Source organism: Bombyx mandarina, chromosome 23 (assembly GCF_030267445.1).
Source record: "Bombyx mandarina strain Sakado chromosome 23, ASM3026744v2".
NCBI lineage: Eukaryota > Metazoa > Arthropoda > Insecta > Lepidoptera > Bombycidae > Bombyx > Bombyx mandarina.
In genome coordinates, this window is record NC_143229.1 from 18,868,063 (window position 1) to 18,886,234 (window position 18,172).

General features: G+C 37.7%; 1 protein-coding gene across 3 annotated transcripts in view; it reads left to right on the forward strand.

Moving 5' to 3' along the window:
* Positions 1 to 5,864: 5,864 nt before the first annotated feature.
* LOC114249788 (uncharacterized) overlaps positions 5,865 to 18,172 on the forward strand; it is a 40,723-nt gene continuing 28,415 nt past the window's right edge. Inside the window, exons 1-3 of one of the 3 annotated variants that reach the window (XM_089737776.1) lie at positions 5,865 to 6,108; positions 7,457 to 7,713; positions 9,618 to 9,673. In XM_089737776.1, coding sequence (XP_089593902.1) covers positions 9,662 to 9,673 — 12 coding nt within the window. In that variant the 5' untranslated portion in view covers positions 5,865 to 6,108; positions 7,457 to 7,713; positions 9,618 to 9,661. Of the gene's footprint in view, positions 6,109 to 6,254; positions 6,406 to 7,456; positions 7,714 to 9,617; positions 9,674 to 18,172 lie in introns of those variants that run through there. The other 2 variants (XM_028183490.2, XM_089737777.1) reach the window with 2 other exon arrangements.

Below are 18,172 nucleotides of genomic sequence, written 5' to 3' on the forward strand. Positions count from 1 at the left end.
TGATTTGTTTTTTTTTTTGTTTTTTTCTAAAAAAGGTTGAAATCTCGACTATCATCGGATAGGAGTTCTTAAACATTTTCGGGTCGACATCGCTTATCAGGTACCGAGACGATATTCCGATAAAATAAATATAGCAATAATCACTCTATTTATAATTCTCGACAACACAATAGATAATTTCAAAAAATAATTAGGGACCACCAAGATAAAATTGAATTAAATGTGCCGTCATAAAATGCGCACACAACCATGTGTTGACATTGACATTTGTATAAAGTGACAGTTGACGTATTGAGAAGTGGCCTTGGAAGACTGGAACTCCCGAAATGGGTATCTGGATTGGGAATATTAAATAGCGGTTTGTGGTTGAGTGCTTGAAGCAAGTGTTTTGGTTATTTATATAATTCTCGGGTGTTTTATTGGGTTTCATTCCCTGTTGATTAGCTAATTATTAGTTTTGTGTTTATATAAGTGTGTTGTCTTATTTGTAAGTATTATAATATAGTAGTTTAGTGTAAATAGTGTAATTATGAACGGTGTCGACCCCCCCGATCCCGGGGGAGGTTATATCCTTGACCCATCTAACTCTTCAATCCCAATGGACACGGAGTTAGTCCATCCTTCAAGAAAAATACAAACTCCCCCAAATTCTGATTATTCTTTACCTCAAAAAAAAAAATACAGTCGCGCAAGTTATCGGATCTGTTCAGTCTGTGTACACTCTACCAGAGTATGAGGGCAACAGAAAACGGTATTTGGATCAGGATGTTGCTCCTTTTTTAATCCACGTAAGCAAAGATTGTGAGATTTCGTCTAGTGTTTCGCTTCGTCCAATTAAGTTTGGTCACTTTTTACATCACAACAATATCAAGGACGTTGCTAAAGACGGTGTTAAACGTATCGGCCGTAACCGAGTCTCAGTCCAATTTAAAACTGCTGTTGCCGCAAATTCCTTCCTAGATCACCCAGGTCTTGCAGCAGCCAAATACAATGCCGTTATACCTTCTTATAATGTGACTCGCATGGGTATTGTTAGAGGCGTTCCCGTAGAGTGGACCTTAGAAGAATTAGTTTCTTCCATTGAAGTTCCTGATGGTTTTGGACGTGTCATCAGAGCCCGACGACTCAATAAAAAATCAATTGAAAACAACACTCCTATTTGGACTCCTACTCCGACAGTTGTCCTTACATTTATTGGCCAAAAGCTTCCTGATAGGGTTTACTGCTTTTTCAATTCCCTCCCAGTTCAGACATATATTTTACCAACTATTCAATGTAATAATTGCTGCAGGTTTGGACATGTTGCTACGCAATGCCGGTCAAATGCGCGTTGTTTTATCTGTGCGAAATCTCACTCTGGCATTGAATGTAATAGTTTATCTCCGATACCTACCTGTTTGTTTTGCTCTGGTAACCATAAAGCCATAGATACATCTTGCCCTGAATATTCTAGACAGAAATCTATCAAACTGGTGATGTCACAAGAGAATATTTCATACAACGAAGCAGCAGTCAGGTTCCCACAAGTTAGAAGATCTTTTGCAGACATTTCTCGTGCGCCTCCCCCCCTGTTTCCCACTCAATCTTCCCAAACCCTAACCCAATCTTCTCCACACACCCAAGCCATATCCAATTCAGTCTCGTACCGTCGCACTTACTGTACCCAAAAATCCCCTCCAGCTCCGGCATCCAGTCCAGGTTATGATAGGCAAGCTCATCAAGCAATCGTTATTACTCCCCCTTCTAGTCTCCCTAATGGGAGTGCCTATCCTTCAGATGATGTATCTCCCAATGATAATCTCCTGGAACTCTTACTGTCTACAATTTTGAATATATTTTCCCGTTTTGGGGACTTTGAACTACCGAACAATGTCATGTCTAAACTTACTGAGCTTAATAAAATTATTAAAAATGCCCAAATTCCTACAATGGAATTGTCACAGCATTCGTCACAAGAAGAATGATATCATCACTCTTATTAACAAATACAAACCTTCTATCTTTGCTGTCCAGGAGACATGGCTTAAGCCTGGATCCAACTTTAGGATCCCGGGTTTCTCATGTCTCCGGGACGATAGATCAGATGGTTATGCTGGTTCTGCTATTTTAGTATCCAGAAATGTGATATTTAAACAAATCTCCCTTCCTTCCCACAGTAATAGCATTTTTGCTGTTGCTGTTAGAGCTAATAATATTTCTTTCCTCTCCATCTACATCCCTGAACCTAACTTAGCTATTCTCTCTGAATTAAAAACTATTATTACAAGTCTTCCTCCACCTATCCTTATCCTTGGTGATTTTAATATTCACCATACATCTTGGGGTTGTTATTACTGTGATTCTATTTCTTTTCCTTTTCTTGATCTCTGTGATGAACTAGATTTGTGTTTACTAAATGACAGGTCCCCTACTCGCAGAGTTCCTCCATCTCAGAATCCAAATACTGCTGTGGACCTTTCCTTAACTTCTCCTTCCTTGGCTTCTAGCCTCTCCTGGTCTGTCCTTTCTTCCACTCACGGTAGTGATCACTTTACTATCATTCTGTCAATTCCTGATTCCCTTCATTCTATTCCTACTGCTTCCCTTCCACCTCTCTTAAAATTTAATATTCACAGAGCTGATTGGTCTCAATTCAGATCCCATTTAGATCAAGAGATAATGAATATTCCTTTGATTAACCCTGTCAATGTCCTTTCATCTTACGTATGTTTCAGAAACGCTCTTCTTTCTTCTGCTGCTAATTCTATACCTCTCAAAAACACTGTTAGATGTAAAATCCCTTCTCCTCCGTGGTGGGATTCGGAGTGCACTCAAGCTTGCCAGAGCAGATCAGAGGCAGAGAATGCTTATTCGGTTGCGATGAGTTCGGAAAATTTCATCTCTTACCAGAGAATTGCTGCCAAGACTGTAAGGCTTTTATCAGAAAAGAAAAGATCTGGTTGGTTGCGTTTTTGCGAGGAGCTTTCTCCTATTACTCCCCCTTCTAAAGTCTGGAAGAATATGAGACGATATCGCTGCTCTGTTCCTGCTCTTGTCATCTCATCTAACGATCCTTCTGACTGGATTGAACATTTTTCTTGTATGGCACTTTCCTTCTTGACCCTTGTAACAAATCTGCTATGAGTTCCCTTGACAAACTTCAATCTAAATGTCTGAGATTAATCTGTGGAGCTATGAAATCGTCACCTATTAATGCTCTTCAGGTAGAATGCAGCGATGCTCCCTTATTCCTTAGAAGACAATACTTATCTGACCGGTTCCTTTTTAAAGTCATTCAATCTCCTTATCATCCTCTTATCTCTAAACTCCATATCCTTTCTGATTTTATCTCTTCTAATAAATATTGGTACCACAAGGATTATCCCTGCCTTTTCAATAGTTTTGTCAGCTATCTCCGCCTTCCTTGTCCTGTATTTCAATATCAAAAATTTCCTCTTTTCGACATCTCTTTTAAGGCTCTTATCTTTCAGCCTCAAGTTCTTTTAGATCTCGGCATAGAAAAAAAATGTAATTCTGCAAATTACCAGTTAAATAGATACATCGCCAAGCATTGGCCCGATTGGCTCATCATTTACACTGATGCTTCTAAGTTGTCAGATCAGGGTTGTGTTGGCTCCGCTGTCTGGATTCCCAAATACAATATGATTCTCAATTTTAAATGCCCCCCTCAAGCTTCAGTCTTCTCTGGTGAGTCCATAGCTATTCTGGAAGCATTATCATTCATTGAGTCCCATAAACTAAATAAATCTGTTATTCTTACTGATTCTAAGAGTTGTTTACAGGCTATCGTTGCTAACCAATTTAAATCAAAATCTAAATTTCCTTACATACTAAAAATTAAAAATTTACTTTTCAGCTGTCATTCTAAAAACATTGAAGTTGTCCTTGCTTGGTTGCCTGGCCACAGTGGCATTTTAGGTAATGAAACTGCAGATCTTTGTGCCAAAGACGCCACAACAACTGGCTGTATGGATCATTACAGAGTTTATTCTAATGATTTACTCCCAATAGCTAAACAACGATTGCTTTCTTCTTGGAATTCTTGTTGGCAAAAGACTAGTTTTTCTAAAGGTAAACACTACGCTGATATTCAAGGCTTTATTCCTCCCCGACCTTGGTTCTGCAACTTCAAAGATTTACATAAACGCGTTACAAGTACGATCTGTAGATTAAGGCTAGGCCATACGTGTACCCCCGTCCACCTGGCTAAACTTCATATCAGGGATAGTTCTATTTGCGAATGTGGTCTTGACGAAGGTTCTCCAAATCACATGTTTTTCAGTTGTCCTCGTCTATCTTCATCCCTCTATGATCTCCTTCCTCCTGATATTCCTCGCCCCATTGATCTCAAATCTCTTCTTTCCCTTGTCAACTCCCCTTTCGTTTATATTCTTAGTTCATTCATTAACCAAAATAACATTAAGCTGTAGTTTGTCTGTCTTTTATCGAACTAACCCCTGTATATATATTGTGTGCGTCTTATTTGTTTTAGGTAAATCAACAGAGATCCTGTAATCAAACATTCTTAGCTACTCACTTAATTCTTAGTGAATATCTGTGACCTTGCTCGTTCACGAAGCCCGCTATAGAAAGCAGAGTATTAAATACACTTGACATTGGCGAAATCTAAAAGGAAACGCCATAAACCTAAGAGATAGATAGAATGGGTATCTGCCTAATTGTCTTGTTCTTGAAGATGGAGTTTGGTGGACTACGATCAGCAAATGTAACAAGGTCACGTCAGCATTTAGGTTGATATGGGTGAGCGATCCCGGTGATATGCTTACTGGGGCTCATAAACATTACTACGTGAATGTATCCACATTGGAACGTGAAGTCTAAATCTCAATTTTATAGCGGCTGCCCCTGCAAAATGGAATACGTTACTGCGTCACGGCAGAAACGGCTTGGCCGGTGTTTCCCAACGTGGGGCCCATGCTCCACAAGAGGGCAATTTGGTACCTAATTAAGGGGGCCAATCGCAATAAATTAATATAGAAAATCTGTATTAAAATTATTTTGAATTTGATTTTCAGTTTTTTATTGTATGTTTTAACTTATCCTTTATGCTATGACGACTTCAAATACTACGACTGTGCGCGGACATGACGGGAAGCCACTTATCTATTTTAATTCGGTTTCTAAATTTTTTGCACTATAAGAGATTGCTAAAAGGTTCATAATGCACTATTATTACACATTCAAACTGAATAGAAACTAAATTATTAATGAAATAAATTATTTTACATAAATTAATTTCTATCGGTCCCGTCAAAAATATTTCAACATCGCTAATCAACAATATAGGTATATATTTTTAAATGAGTACTTAGGAATGCAAAGATTTATACTGATTTACATTTTTCAGTTCCACCACATTACATAAATATTATAGTTGATTACATATATGAATTATTTCTATTTAATGCTATAGTAAGGTAATGGTTCAGTAGGTAAACCAACTAATTTTTTTATACTAGTCGTACATACTGATTTGTATTTTCTGTATTTTAAATATACATTTAATCATTCTTCTAAAAATAAATTAATTAAAATTATAAGTTATGAGTATCAAAAGACTTCCTCTGTTCATTTACTTTTTTTTTCGAAAGTGTTTTGGTTTTTTTTCCAAATATCTACAAAAAATTTAAATGGTTGAATTACGATCACTGTGCGAATATTGTTTTTTTTCGATGAGATTTTGTTCAATAAGTACTGCTACTAAACAGTAGATGGCACTGTCCATGGAAAATATGAAGGAAATCTTTTTTAAGTCGTTAATGTAACTTGTAATGCAACACGTACTTCACGTTACTTGAGCGGTAATTATTTGAATAGGGTCATTGAGCTAAAATAGCATGGTTGACACGCAACGGCAGAGTATTTTGTGAACGTAATTGTCCCTGTAATCATTATGGTATTGTAAGCGTAAAGTACATTATCCGGTCGAGTAAATCGACCGAGGTAAGGCGAACGGACAATATTTTAAAATCCCGCTTAGCAACTTGAACAGTATTACAAGGCCGTTACAGCTGAGTAGCGGTCTGCAAAGCAAAATTTGCCGCAAAATCACACAAATCGAACGCATCCAGAGAACACCTTTTTGCGGTATACTTTTTTAATCCGTCCAAATTAAAATGTTGATATGTGCTAGCAGCGGAATGTTAACTAGGGTGTCATTGTAATGTACGGTTCATACAATTTTTGACATTTCAATGAAAATATTTACCTAGTGACGTTTGCGAAAATCGTTCGTGTTTTCACGTGTAATTCGTTGCGGAAACTTATTTCGAAATAGTGAAAAAAAATTAGAAAATTTACCAAGTTTGTTTTTAATCTGTGATATGTGTGTTCGGTAACGGGAATTTGTGATATGAAGGCTGAAAACCTGCACAATTAGTTTAGGTAAAGAACTTTCAAAACTTTTGGCCCTTTTCATTGCAGTTTCAAGAAAACTGTAAGACAGCCTATTTGTCATTCAATCTAATTTAATAGTTCGTGTTTACTTTGTAAATTTAAATAATGAAGGTGGACAAGTTGTCTAAATGTACAAATTACAATTAAAGTAGATTTTTTTTGTTATTTTTAACAGACAAAACATGCTTTAAACTTTACATAAAAACTTTTTTAGAAGCTTAGAATATCAAAAGACAAAAGATGTTAATCATATAATATTATTTTCCATCTACATTAATTACGATTAGGAAGAATATTTTGACAATCCTTTGACTGTAACTTTTTAAATCTCATTTTTAGAGGGAATTGCTTCTAATTTTTTTTTTATGATTTTCATACTATTGAAAAAATGAGTTTTTCATAATAGTGTAATAAATTACTTTGGTGCTGTTAGAATTGTTAAGTTAAAAGTTAAGTTAATTAACTTCAAGATATAATCACTACATAGTATAAAACAAAGTCGCTTTCTCTGTCCCTATATCTGTCTGTCCCTATGTATGCTTAAATCTTTAAAACCACGCAACGGATTTTGATGCGTTTTTTTTAATAGATAGAGTGATTGAAGAGGAAGGTTTATGTGTATAATAACATCCAATAATTGTGGAGAAATCAATAATAAATTACAGTTTCCGAAACGAAGCGAGGACAGGTCGCTAGTCATCTATATTTGTGAAGATCTGAACAATCTCAAACTAATATCTGTCAATACATAGTATCTGCATAAAGCACACTTATTAGTTGAATTTGTAGGCATTTGCGTACATTACATCTAGTTTGGTATAATCTGAATGCTGCAGATATTCTAAGTTTGTCCAATGACTGTATTGTGAGTCCAATATTGTTTGTTGTATCAACGCTGCATAGAAACATTGCAATAGAACTTTTCGCCAAACTTTATCTACTATATCTTATATCATTTATTTACTAGGTACATCAATTAATAAGTTTATGTTTGTTTTATTCAGTTTTTTAAATAGATAAAATTTATTTTTTGTTTCAGATGTCAACAACGAACGAATTTATATAGATACGAAAAATGTGAAGAATTATTTAAAATACATATATTTATTTAAATATAAAAACAACGACCAGTATAATGTATTAGTAATCTAAATTTACAAATACAGTTTAAAAAATTTAAAATGTTATAAAAGTTTTTTTTGTACGATAAGGCCAGTATTAGATTTAATTTATGAATAATTATGCATAAATTTACTAACAAAAACAACAAAATGCGGTTTCTGCTTGCCACACTCAGTGAGTATATTTTTACTGTATTTTTATTGTTTATTAATGCACACGAACAGAGAATATGCAGGATTACATCAAACTGCTCTGTACTGGACTTGATTATATTATATTCACGTTTGAAATTGGCAGGAAACTAGTATCACCCTATACTGGCTCCCAATATGTCCATTTTTTTTTAATAGCCATTGTAGGCAGATACACCCTACAGTCCACCTGATGGTGAGACGTTACCATGTCCCTTGGACGTCTACAATGCCAGGGGTAGAGCTAAGCTGCCTACTGAGCCAGTCAGCCAGTTCCTGGTACTAAAGATAGGCCTTAGTGGGATAGCCATTTCTTCCAGCTCCAGCTTTCCGGCTTGAAGAGTAAGGAGACAGGGTATGACAATGATAGACACTTTGTCCTATGGGCCAAGGTGGATTGCAGCACTGCTGTGGGCTATATTGGCTCTGACAAACAACTAAACACTCAGTGGGACTATGGGCATCATATGAGTCGTCTATTATCAAAGGTGGCAATCTGTGCATTTGGACAAAAAAAATTATTGATATGTCAATACAGATTGATTTGAATATAATCATCTCCTTCAAAGAATACGGTTCAAAACCTCCATTAAATAAAGGTTAATACTTAACCTGTTATTTATCTAAGATGTCGTTCCGAAGAGTTTTGTGACTGCCAATGGAATACAAAGTCAATAATTCGTTTTTCTGATTTACCAATAATTGTCCAAAAGTCAGATTGCCGGCTTTGATAATAGTCGACTCATATAATGTATTTCGATCATTGGATATCTGTAATTTGTCTTATCTATATAAATTAAATTAATAAAAAAACTGCAGTGCATTCATGAGGTTACTGATTTGACTTTTCAATTAAATGTTGGACATATATGAAAAGGGTATAGTGATGTGTGTTCATATTTTTAAACACTTTTTAATCACTTTGTAGACCTTTCCATGGCAAAGTGACCTCATCACGGTACATGAACAATCTATATCTATACTAATCTATATCTATACTAATATTATAAAGAGGAAAGATTTGTTTGTTTGTTTGTTTCGAATAGGCTCCGAAACTACTGGACCGATTTGAAAAATTCTTTTTCCATTAGAAGCCGACATTGTCCCTGATGAACATAGGCTACTTGTTTTAATTTTTTTTTATTTTATTTTTTTGGTTTCATGTGTGTTTTAATGTTTCCGAAGCGAAGCGAGGGCGGGTCGCTATGTATGAATAACCATATCTTTTGTTCAATTAATAAAAGATTTGGATAGACTGTGTGAAAGAGAATTTGTGTGGAAATGTATGATGCATGGTAGACCTGAATGGAAAAGAGGACAGCGACCCTACATAGTGAGATAAGGGCATGAAGATGAAGAGGAAGTTTACGTTGGCTTCAATGGAATTGGCAACAAATAACAAAACAATTTCAAAGGCTTTAAAGGGTGTTGATTAAATCAAAACCAAGTTTTGTAAAACAACACGAGATCCGCTCGTATTTCTGAAATATAAGTTAAATTAATTAAGTTTTTTTTTATTGCCTTTGTAGGCAGATGAGCATACGGCCCACCTGATGGTGAGTGGTTACCGTCACCCATGGACTTCAGCAATGCTAGGGGCAGAGCCACGCCGCTGCCTACCGCTTAATACTCTCCACAAGCCTCGTTTGAAGAAGGACATGTCATAGCGCTCGGGAAACACCGTGGAGGGGAGCTCATTCCATAGCCGGATGGTACGTGGCAAAAAAAAACCTCTGGAAACGCACTGTGGATGACCGCAGTGGCTCCAGGTAGTATGGATGAACTCTACTCCGGTGGCGGGCGGTGCGATGGTAAAAACGAGATGCCGGTATCATCTCGAACAATTCCTCAGAGCACTAAGTTTAATATTTGCTATTTTTTCGCCAGGTAATTCCAAAAAGCTGTTATGAAGAAAAGCCTCCGAGCGCTTTATGGTTTACATGGTAAGTGATCGTATTCCTTATTAATATTCATTTATTTATATTATATATTTATAATAATATATGTAGCAGAATGGACCGATAACTTCATTATTTTATGGAATAGTAGGCGGGTATTCGTACAAAGAGATTGCGCAGCACAAAACGATGACAGTTCCGAGACTTCTTCACTCTTCCATATCTTGAAAATAACGTTAGTTAGTTATCCAGAAAACTGTAAAATTACTTCTGTGTGCTTAGTGCGAGTTTTTTAACGTTCTCGATCGCGTAAAAGTTAACTCAGATTTGTATGGAGTTGGAACAGCGACCCTAGCGGCAAACGAAAGGAAGCTGTTCCAACTCTATACAAATTCGAGTTAACTGGTGGTAGGACCCCTTGTGAGTCCGCGCGGGTAGGTACCACCACCCCACCTATTTCTGCCGTGAAGCCGTAATGTGTTTCGGTTTGAAGGGTGGGGCAGCCGTTGTAACTATACTGAGACCTTAGAACTTATCTCAAGGTGGGTGGCGCATTTACGTTATAGATGTCTATGGGCTCCAGTAACCACTTAACACCAGGTGGGCTGTGAGCTCGTCCACCCATCTAAGCAATAAAAAAAAAAAACTTTTACGCGATCGTAAAGTTAAAAAACTCGCACTAAGTACACTGTACTATGTGAGCTACGTCCCTACGGCTAAAATATTAAGTGCAAGGCTTTATTTACGAACAAACTCAAGCTTTCATTAATTTTCTTAACAGACGTACGACCTCTCCGTTTCATCCACTTTAAAGACAGATTTTGCATTTTCTCGCGATAAAGAGTTTGCTTGTGTCACTCTCTGGTCAATGAGCTGTAAGCCGACTTTTAGATCTCTTGGTAAATATACTTGGAGGAACTGAAAATACCTGTCAGCGACGCACTCCACCAAGCTACAGAATGGGATCGATGGAGACAGCTGATTGACGGAATCGGACAGAGTCACGATCCTCAGCAATGAGGGACCGATTGAAGAGATAGAGAGAGAGAGAAAGAGGGGGGGGGGTAAATATACGAACCAGCGAACAAAGCCGGCTTTTCCTCGTTCACGTCTTCTTCTTTTTTGTTCCCTCATTACTAAAGATCGTTTCCACACGTAAGCAAGTACTTCCATGAACATCGATACGCTGTGAGGTATACCGCCTGTTGAATGCTGCCTCCAAATGATCCTCCTCCAGATTTAGATAGACATTTATCCTGATAAAGAGCATAGGATCTGTTAGTCCAAGTTCCGTACAATTTCTCTTCGAAATCTCATAGAATTCGCTTAGTTATTTTGCGTGGTCGTACAACAAATATCTAAAGATACAAACTTTCAAATTTATATCACAAATATATAGGCCGTTGAGCTTTCGGTCTACCTGGGCTTAAGTTCGTATTGCAGACCACAGAAACCACGTGTATGCACGTCAAAGACTTGTGGTAAAAATTGCTTTAATTGTCGTTGTACCCAACAAAAAAGACAGACCTAGATCCAGGTACCCGAGGGGCCACTGTGCCCCATGCCCCCCAAATAATTTGATCACTACAACGATACGTGGATCGTGTTTTCTACGCAGTACTAACTCGAACACGGTATTATGATGCGCCTTGTTACTGGGTGAAGGCCTTAAGTAACCGTGTCAGCTCTGTCGGACGTAGGGCAGTGGAAAATTTTAAAATTCCGTATCGTGTGACTGTACACACGCTATTATTTAAGGGTTTTTAGCCACGATTTTGGCATTTAGTGGGTTGTCGATGTTTGGACATGTCAAAACCGCCGTGTTCAAGGCTGGAGACTCGGAGACTGGAGTCACTGAATCAGATGCGGTGGTAGATTCAGCTTTTTTTTTCTACCTATGCTGATAGCCTTGAGAGGCTATTTCAGCTTCGTCCTAACGTGTAGGTGAGTTCACGGGGCTTAAACCGGCGTGTTGCTAACACTGGCTCTAGCAAGAGTAGTTCTTCGCAGAATCTACCACCGGATCGGAAACGCGACCTACTGAGAAGATCCGGCGAGAAACTCAGTGAGCTCTGTCACACAATTCGAAGGGTTCGACGACCGTGACCGGTGCTTATGGTACCTAAAAGCACCAAAGGTTCAGCGAAGCACTGCTGTTAGTGTCAGCAAGTCCTCTCATGTTGAGCTACATAAGCTAACCTACCAGTTCGCACGTATTCAGAATAACCACTTAGCCACCAACGTATGGCGGAATCTCGCTTACGACATTTTCAAGATAAGCTCACATATTTACAAGCTCCGAACAACAACAATCGGGCCGTCGGTCTACCGAGCAATATCACCTGCTCGGTGGAAGACCTTCCATTTTTCGTTTTTCATTTAGGAAGGTATCTCCCACAAACGAATTGGCAGGAGAACTGGATATTGGACCGGACTGAGACTAGAGGATGTTAAAGAGGATAGATGACTGCGAAAATTTTATTTTATCGGTTTGCTTCTGTATGCGCCGTTCTGAAGTTTTGTTTATCATGAACCAGTCCTCCCGAGACCGGTACAGGATCCGTTGATATCGCCTGGAATCGTTGCGCTGGTGAATCCATTTTCGAAACCTATCGGCTCTGGAATCAGCTCTCCCTCTTTCTCTCTCCACGGTATTCATGGAGCCACACGGCTTTGAGTGTTTGAGAAAAGCGGTGTTAGGCGGCATAGCTTTTCTTGATGTCCGTTAGTATTGTCGGCCACTAGCTATAAGGCGGACTTCGAAAGATACAACTAAGCTATAGAACGACACTTCTATCTATATCTATGGGTGAGTTGCGCCGTGATCACGTCTGCCCAAGTATAGTAATAAAAAAATTTGACCAATATTCGTTGTCGATGGATTCTTCAAAGAGGAACCATTGCTACAAACGTAGTTTATACCACGTTTAAAGTCTGGGCGCACGTACCTTAAATCCCGGAACAAACCAAAGCACGGAACGGGGATGACGGAAAATCAGCGCTATTCGATGCATCCAACATCACTGGTGGTAGGATCTCTTGCGAGTCCGCACGGGTAAGTACCACCACCCTGCCTATTTCTGCCGTGAAGCAGTAACGCGCTTCGGTTTGAAGGGCGGGGCAGTCGTTGTAACTATACTGAGACTTTGGAACTCATAGCTCAAGGTGGGTGGCGCATTTACGTTGTAGATGTTTATGGGCTCCAGTAACCACTTAACACCAGGTGTACTGTGAGCTCGGCCACCCATCCAAGCAACAAAAAAAAAGAACACCATCAGCTGAGCCATCTCCTTTTGCCTTTTCTTTTCTTTATCTACCTATAATAATTTAAATCTGTGTGGAAGGCAATAAATGATTTTATTATTATCATTTTATTATAAACGTATCATGTCTGCATTCTAATCTTGAATGTGAGTGTTACTCATCTTTAGACGCAAAGCATTCGCAACCTTCGTTGGATGTTGTTCGAAGGCGGCCTTGCATTGATGTAATACACACGGCCGGCAAGCGCGGGCAACTTGTACGAGTGGTAGGACCTGTAGTACTTGTACTGGTGGTAGGACATCTTGTGAGTCCGCACGGGTAGGTACCACCGCCCTGCTTATTTCTGCCGTGAAGCAGTAATGCGTTTCAGTTTGAAGGGCTGGGCAGCCGTTGTAACCATACTGAGACCTTAGAACTTATATCTCAAGGTGGGTGGCGCATTTACGTTGTAAATGTCTATGGGCTCCAGTATCCACTTAATAACAGGTGGGCTGTGAGCTCGTCCACCCATCTAATGAATAAAAAAAATATAAAAAAAATATTGCTCATACTAAGCTTAGTCTTACCAATTTCTCTCATGTAGAGCCCCTACTAAACCTTGTGTAACTAGAATAGCCCCTTAGGATTGTGTAGGAAAAAAAAAATTTGTTCCTCTAATGGTTATTGACTCGTGGATGTCTAGATGATATCGGTATTAAAGATAAGATTGCCCATTCTACTTTTATATGTATATAATGTTTTTATTGAAATTGGTTTATAAAAAACATACGTAGTCTACAAAATACATGTAACACAAAGTCTAGCCACCCGCTCTTGTTCGCTTCGGGAACTGTGAAGGGTTTTTTGTAGGACTATTGAAGATAAACTTTTCCATTTTACATTATATACGTGTAACTCCAACGGTTTTTGCGGCGCACGTCAGAATAGATGGCAAAGGGTATTTTTTTTCTCTCTTTTACTTGACGCTTATCGTAATATTTTTTGTAATTCACACTATCACTACATCGTATAAAACAAAGTTGCTTTCTCTGTCCCTATATCCCTATGCGTGCTTAAATCTTTAAAACTACGCAACGGATTTTGATGCGGTTTTTTAATAGATAGAGTGATTGGAGATGAAGGTTTATATGTATAACTAGCGACCCGCCCTCGCTTCGCTTCGGAAACATTAAAACACACATGAAACCAAAAAAAAAAAATAAAAAAAAATTAAAACAAGTAGCCTATGTTCATCAGGGACAATGTCGGCTTCTAATGGAAAAAGAATTTTTCAAATCGGTCCAGTAGTTTCGGAGCCTATTCGAAACAAACAAACAAACAAATCTTTCCTCTTTATAATATTAGTATAGATAACATCTATTAAATAGTGGAGAAATCAATAATAAATTACAGTTTCCGAAGCGAAGCTAGGGTGGGTCGATAGTATCTTTATAAATTATAGCCTATATGTTATTCTGAAGTGTAAGCTGTATTGTTGTAAAGTTTCATCAAAATCCATTCAATAGTTTTTGTCTAAAAGAATAAAAAACATACATCCATACGTTCTTACAAACTTTCGCGCTTATAATATCAAGTAGAATAGTTTGCAGAGAGCGTTCAAATCATATATCATGATTATGTAGGTATAATAATTGACAAGCAAGCGATAAACTAGGCAGCGGCTTGGCTCTGCCCCTGGCATTGCTGACGTCCATGAGCGACGGTGACCACTTACCATCAGGTGGGCCGTATGCTCGTCTGCCTACAAAGGCAATAAAAAAAAAAAAAAACTAATTTCTTTGCGTCGATAGATCCCATAAATTCACAATAAGTATCATTGTCATGCGTTTAGAAAGGTTTCCCTTAGATAATCAGTCGCGGATCATTTCCCAATTAAATATAAATTAATCTTAAGCAATCAATCCAATGTAATCAAATCTTAGTTATATAATTTTTATTATTTTTGTTGTTAATGCACTGTCGATTGCACCTATAATAGAGGTGACATTTGCCATGAATTTTTGTCAGTTTCTCAATGATTTGTATTGAAGATCACTTTGTTGGTGCAAAATTTTTTTTTATAGCTATTTGGGTGGACGAGCTCACAGCCCACCTGGTGTTAAGTGGTTACTGGAGCCCATAGACATCTACGACATAAATGCGCCACCCACCTTTAGATATAAGTTTTAAGGTCTCAAGTGTAGATACAACGGCTGCCCTTCAAACCGAAATGCATTACTGCTTCACGACAGAAATAGGCAGGGCGGTGGTACCTACCCGCGCAGACTCACAAGAGGTCCTACTACCAGTAATTACGCAAATTATAATTTTGCGGGTTTCATTTTTATTACACGATGTTATTCCTTCACCGTGGAAGTCAATCGTGAACATTTGTTGAGTACGTACATTAGAAAATTTGGTACCCGCCTGGAACTCGAACACCGGTGCATCGCTCAACACGAATGCACCGGACGTCTTATCCCTTAGGCCACGACGACTTCAAAATATATTATCTTTATCTATCTTCTATCTTCTTCTTCTATATATATATATAAATGAATTGCTGTTCGTTAGTCTCGCTAAAACTCGAGAACGGCTGGACCGACTTGGCTAATTTTCGTCTTGAATTATTTGTGGAAGTCCAGAGAAGGTTTAAAAGGTTTAGATAAATATGAAAATGCTCGGAATTAAATAAAAATCTCCCGTCGGACGGATTCCTTTTGTTTGTTTTAAGTGTATTTTATACAAAAGTTTAGGTCTTTTATTTATCGATTGAGGCAATACGAAGTCTGCCGGGTCAGCTAGTAATAAATAAATAAGATAAAATAAAATAAAGGCATTCAAATTTATGTTTAACTAACAAGCTTGACAACATGCTGTACGTTCTTAAAGTGAGTGCGTATCGTTTCGAAGGTGCAACGCGTGCGAATCACACGGCCGTAACTGTATCGTGGGAACCTAACATTTCGTGCTTTCACCGGACCATCGGCCGGCCACCATAACCGTTCACCGTCGCCCGGCTTGTCCTTAAACGTTTACGAAATACGCATTCGTTTTAGTAAATCAAAGCTGGATAAGCGCGAAAGCTATGTGTCACGGTGCTTTCGGTTTAGCGGCGGCTGCGCGATGTGAATTTTGTTATGTCATTGGGATTTTGTTGAGAGCTTTGCTACGGCGCGCCGCGGGCCTTTTTTTATTTTATTTTTTATTGCTAGATGAGTAGACGAGCTCACAGCCCACCTGGTGTTAAGTGGTTACTGGAGCCCATAGACATTTACGACGTAAATGCGCCACCCACCTTGAGATATAAGTTCTAAGGTCTCAAGTATAGTTACAACGGCTGCCCCACCCTTCAAACCGAAACGCATTACTGCTTCACGGCAGAAATAGGCAGGGTGGTGGTACCTACCCGTGCGGACTCACAAGAGGTCCTACCACCAGTGATGTTGGATGCATCGAATAGCGCTGATTTTCCGTCATCCCCGTTGCATTGCAATAGTAAAAATAGCAATCCACGCAAATAGACTTCGCATTAAAAGTGTACAATTTCTAAAAATATTCGAAATTGAGTTAGTATGCGGAATAATTTGGTATCACCAGTATTTTTCTCATAAATACTGTCTAAAGAGCGTAGTTAAGTTTTAATTTTTTTTTAATTTACCCATTTTTTTAATACAATTATCAAAATTAATACATAATTTTATCTTACTTTCAAAGACAGATAATGTAACTGGTAAATAAAATGTTGCAAAGATGATTAATATTAAAAATATCACATGTTAAACCTTTAAAACACTCTCCTGTAAAATTAGTAAGTTTTGAGATTATACAGTTTTAAGGCGAGAAGACGATATATTGGACCTGCATTTAGGTGAGGATGTTATAAAATCCCTCAAACATTGAGTTAAGATAGTTCTCGATGGTTTTGCTACAACGGTTGTAACGGCTCTTGAATCGACTCTGCTCTCGAATTACTGACGTCAATGAGCGACGGTAACCACTTACCATCAGGGCCGTACGCTGGTCTGTCTACAAGAGCAATAAAAAAATTAAACAATGGTTGGACGTAACGTCAAAGGAGGCAGTTCTTCCACCGAGTGGGTTGTTCGATGTACCAGCGCTCTGAAAGTTTATTGATATGCTTTTTTTAGCTTCAGACGTATGTATGTTTGTAACGGAATCTTTGAACATGATTTTGACTCCCTTCAAAACGTCGGATTAACTCGAAATTTGGTATACTTAGGACCGATGATAACTCAATATTAAAAAAAATATTGAAATTCAACTAAAACATGAAAAATAAATAATAGTTTAAAAAAACTAACCAAATACGCTTTTATCGAAAATTCAACTAATAAATAACGCTTTTTTACAATAAAATCATTTTTCTTACACTAGTTTTAATTCAAATTTATTAAAATTTATTTTCTTTGTCGTTTTTGTCGGATTTTCTATAAAAGCGTATTTTGTTAGTTTTTTTAAACTATTGTTTATTATCCGGAACTTGTGAATACGCAAACATAATATCTTGACAATGACTATAGCGTTATTGCGACACCTGTCGAATATCTTCTGTTCTATGACAGCTGAAAACAATAGAAAATCAACTTTGAGTCTAATAGAGAATTTTCAAAATCGGTCCAGTAATAACAGAGATATGGGCGAAGATATAAGTTCAATAAAAAATAGTTTTAAAAAAGTAACAAAATACGCTTTTATAGAACATCCAACTAAAAATTAGAAAATAAATTTTAATAAATATGAATTAAAAATAGTGTAAGAAAAAATTTATTTATTGTAATAAAGCATGGGGTGCATGGTATAAGTAGTTATAATATCATTTATTTTTCATTTTTTAGTTGAATTTCAATTTTTTCAATATTTTTTTTTCAGTTTTTGTTTTAAATATTGAATTGTCATCGGTCCTTAATAAGTATACCAAATTTCGAGTTAATCCGACGTTTTGAAGGGGGTCAAAATCATGATCAAAGATTCCGTTGCAAACATACATACATACGTCTGAAGTTAATAAAAGCGTATTAAAAAGGAAAACAATCGAACCGAATTAGGCGACGAATATCGGCCTTTTTTTAAATTTATTGCTTAGTTGGGTGGATTTTGAAGTCTTCGTGGCCTAAAGGATAAGTCGTCTGGTGCATTCGTATCTAGCAATGCAACGGTGTTAAAATCCCGCAGCCGGGATACCAATTTTGCTAATGAAATACGTGCTTAACAAATGTTCGCGATCGACTTCCACGGTGAAGGAATAACATCGGGTAGTAAAAATGAAAAACGCAAAAT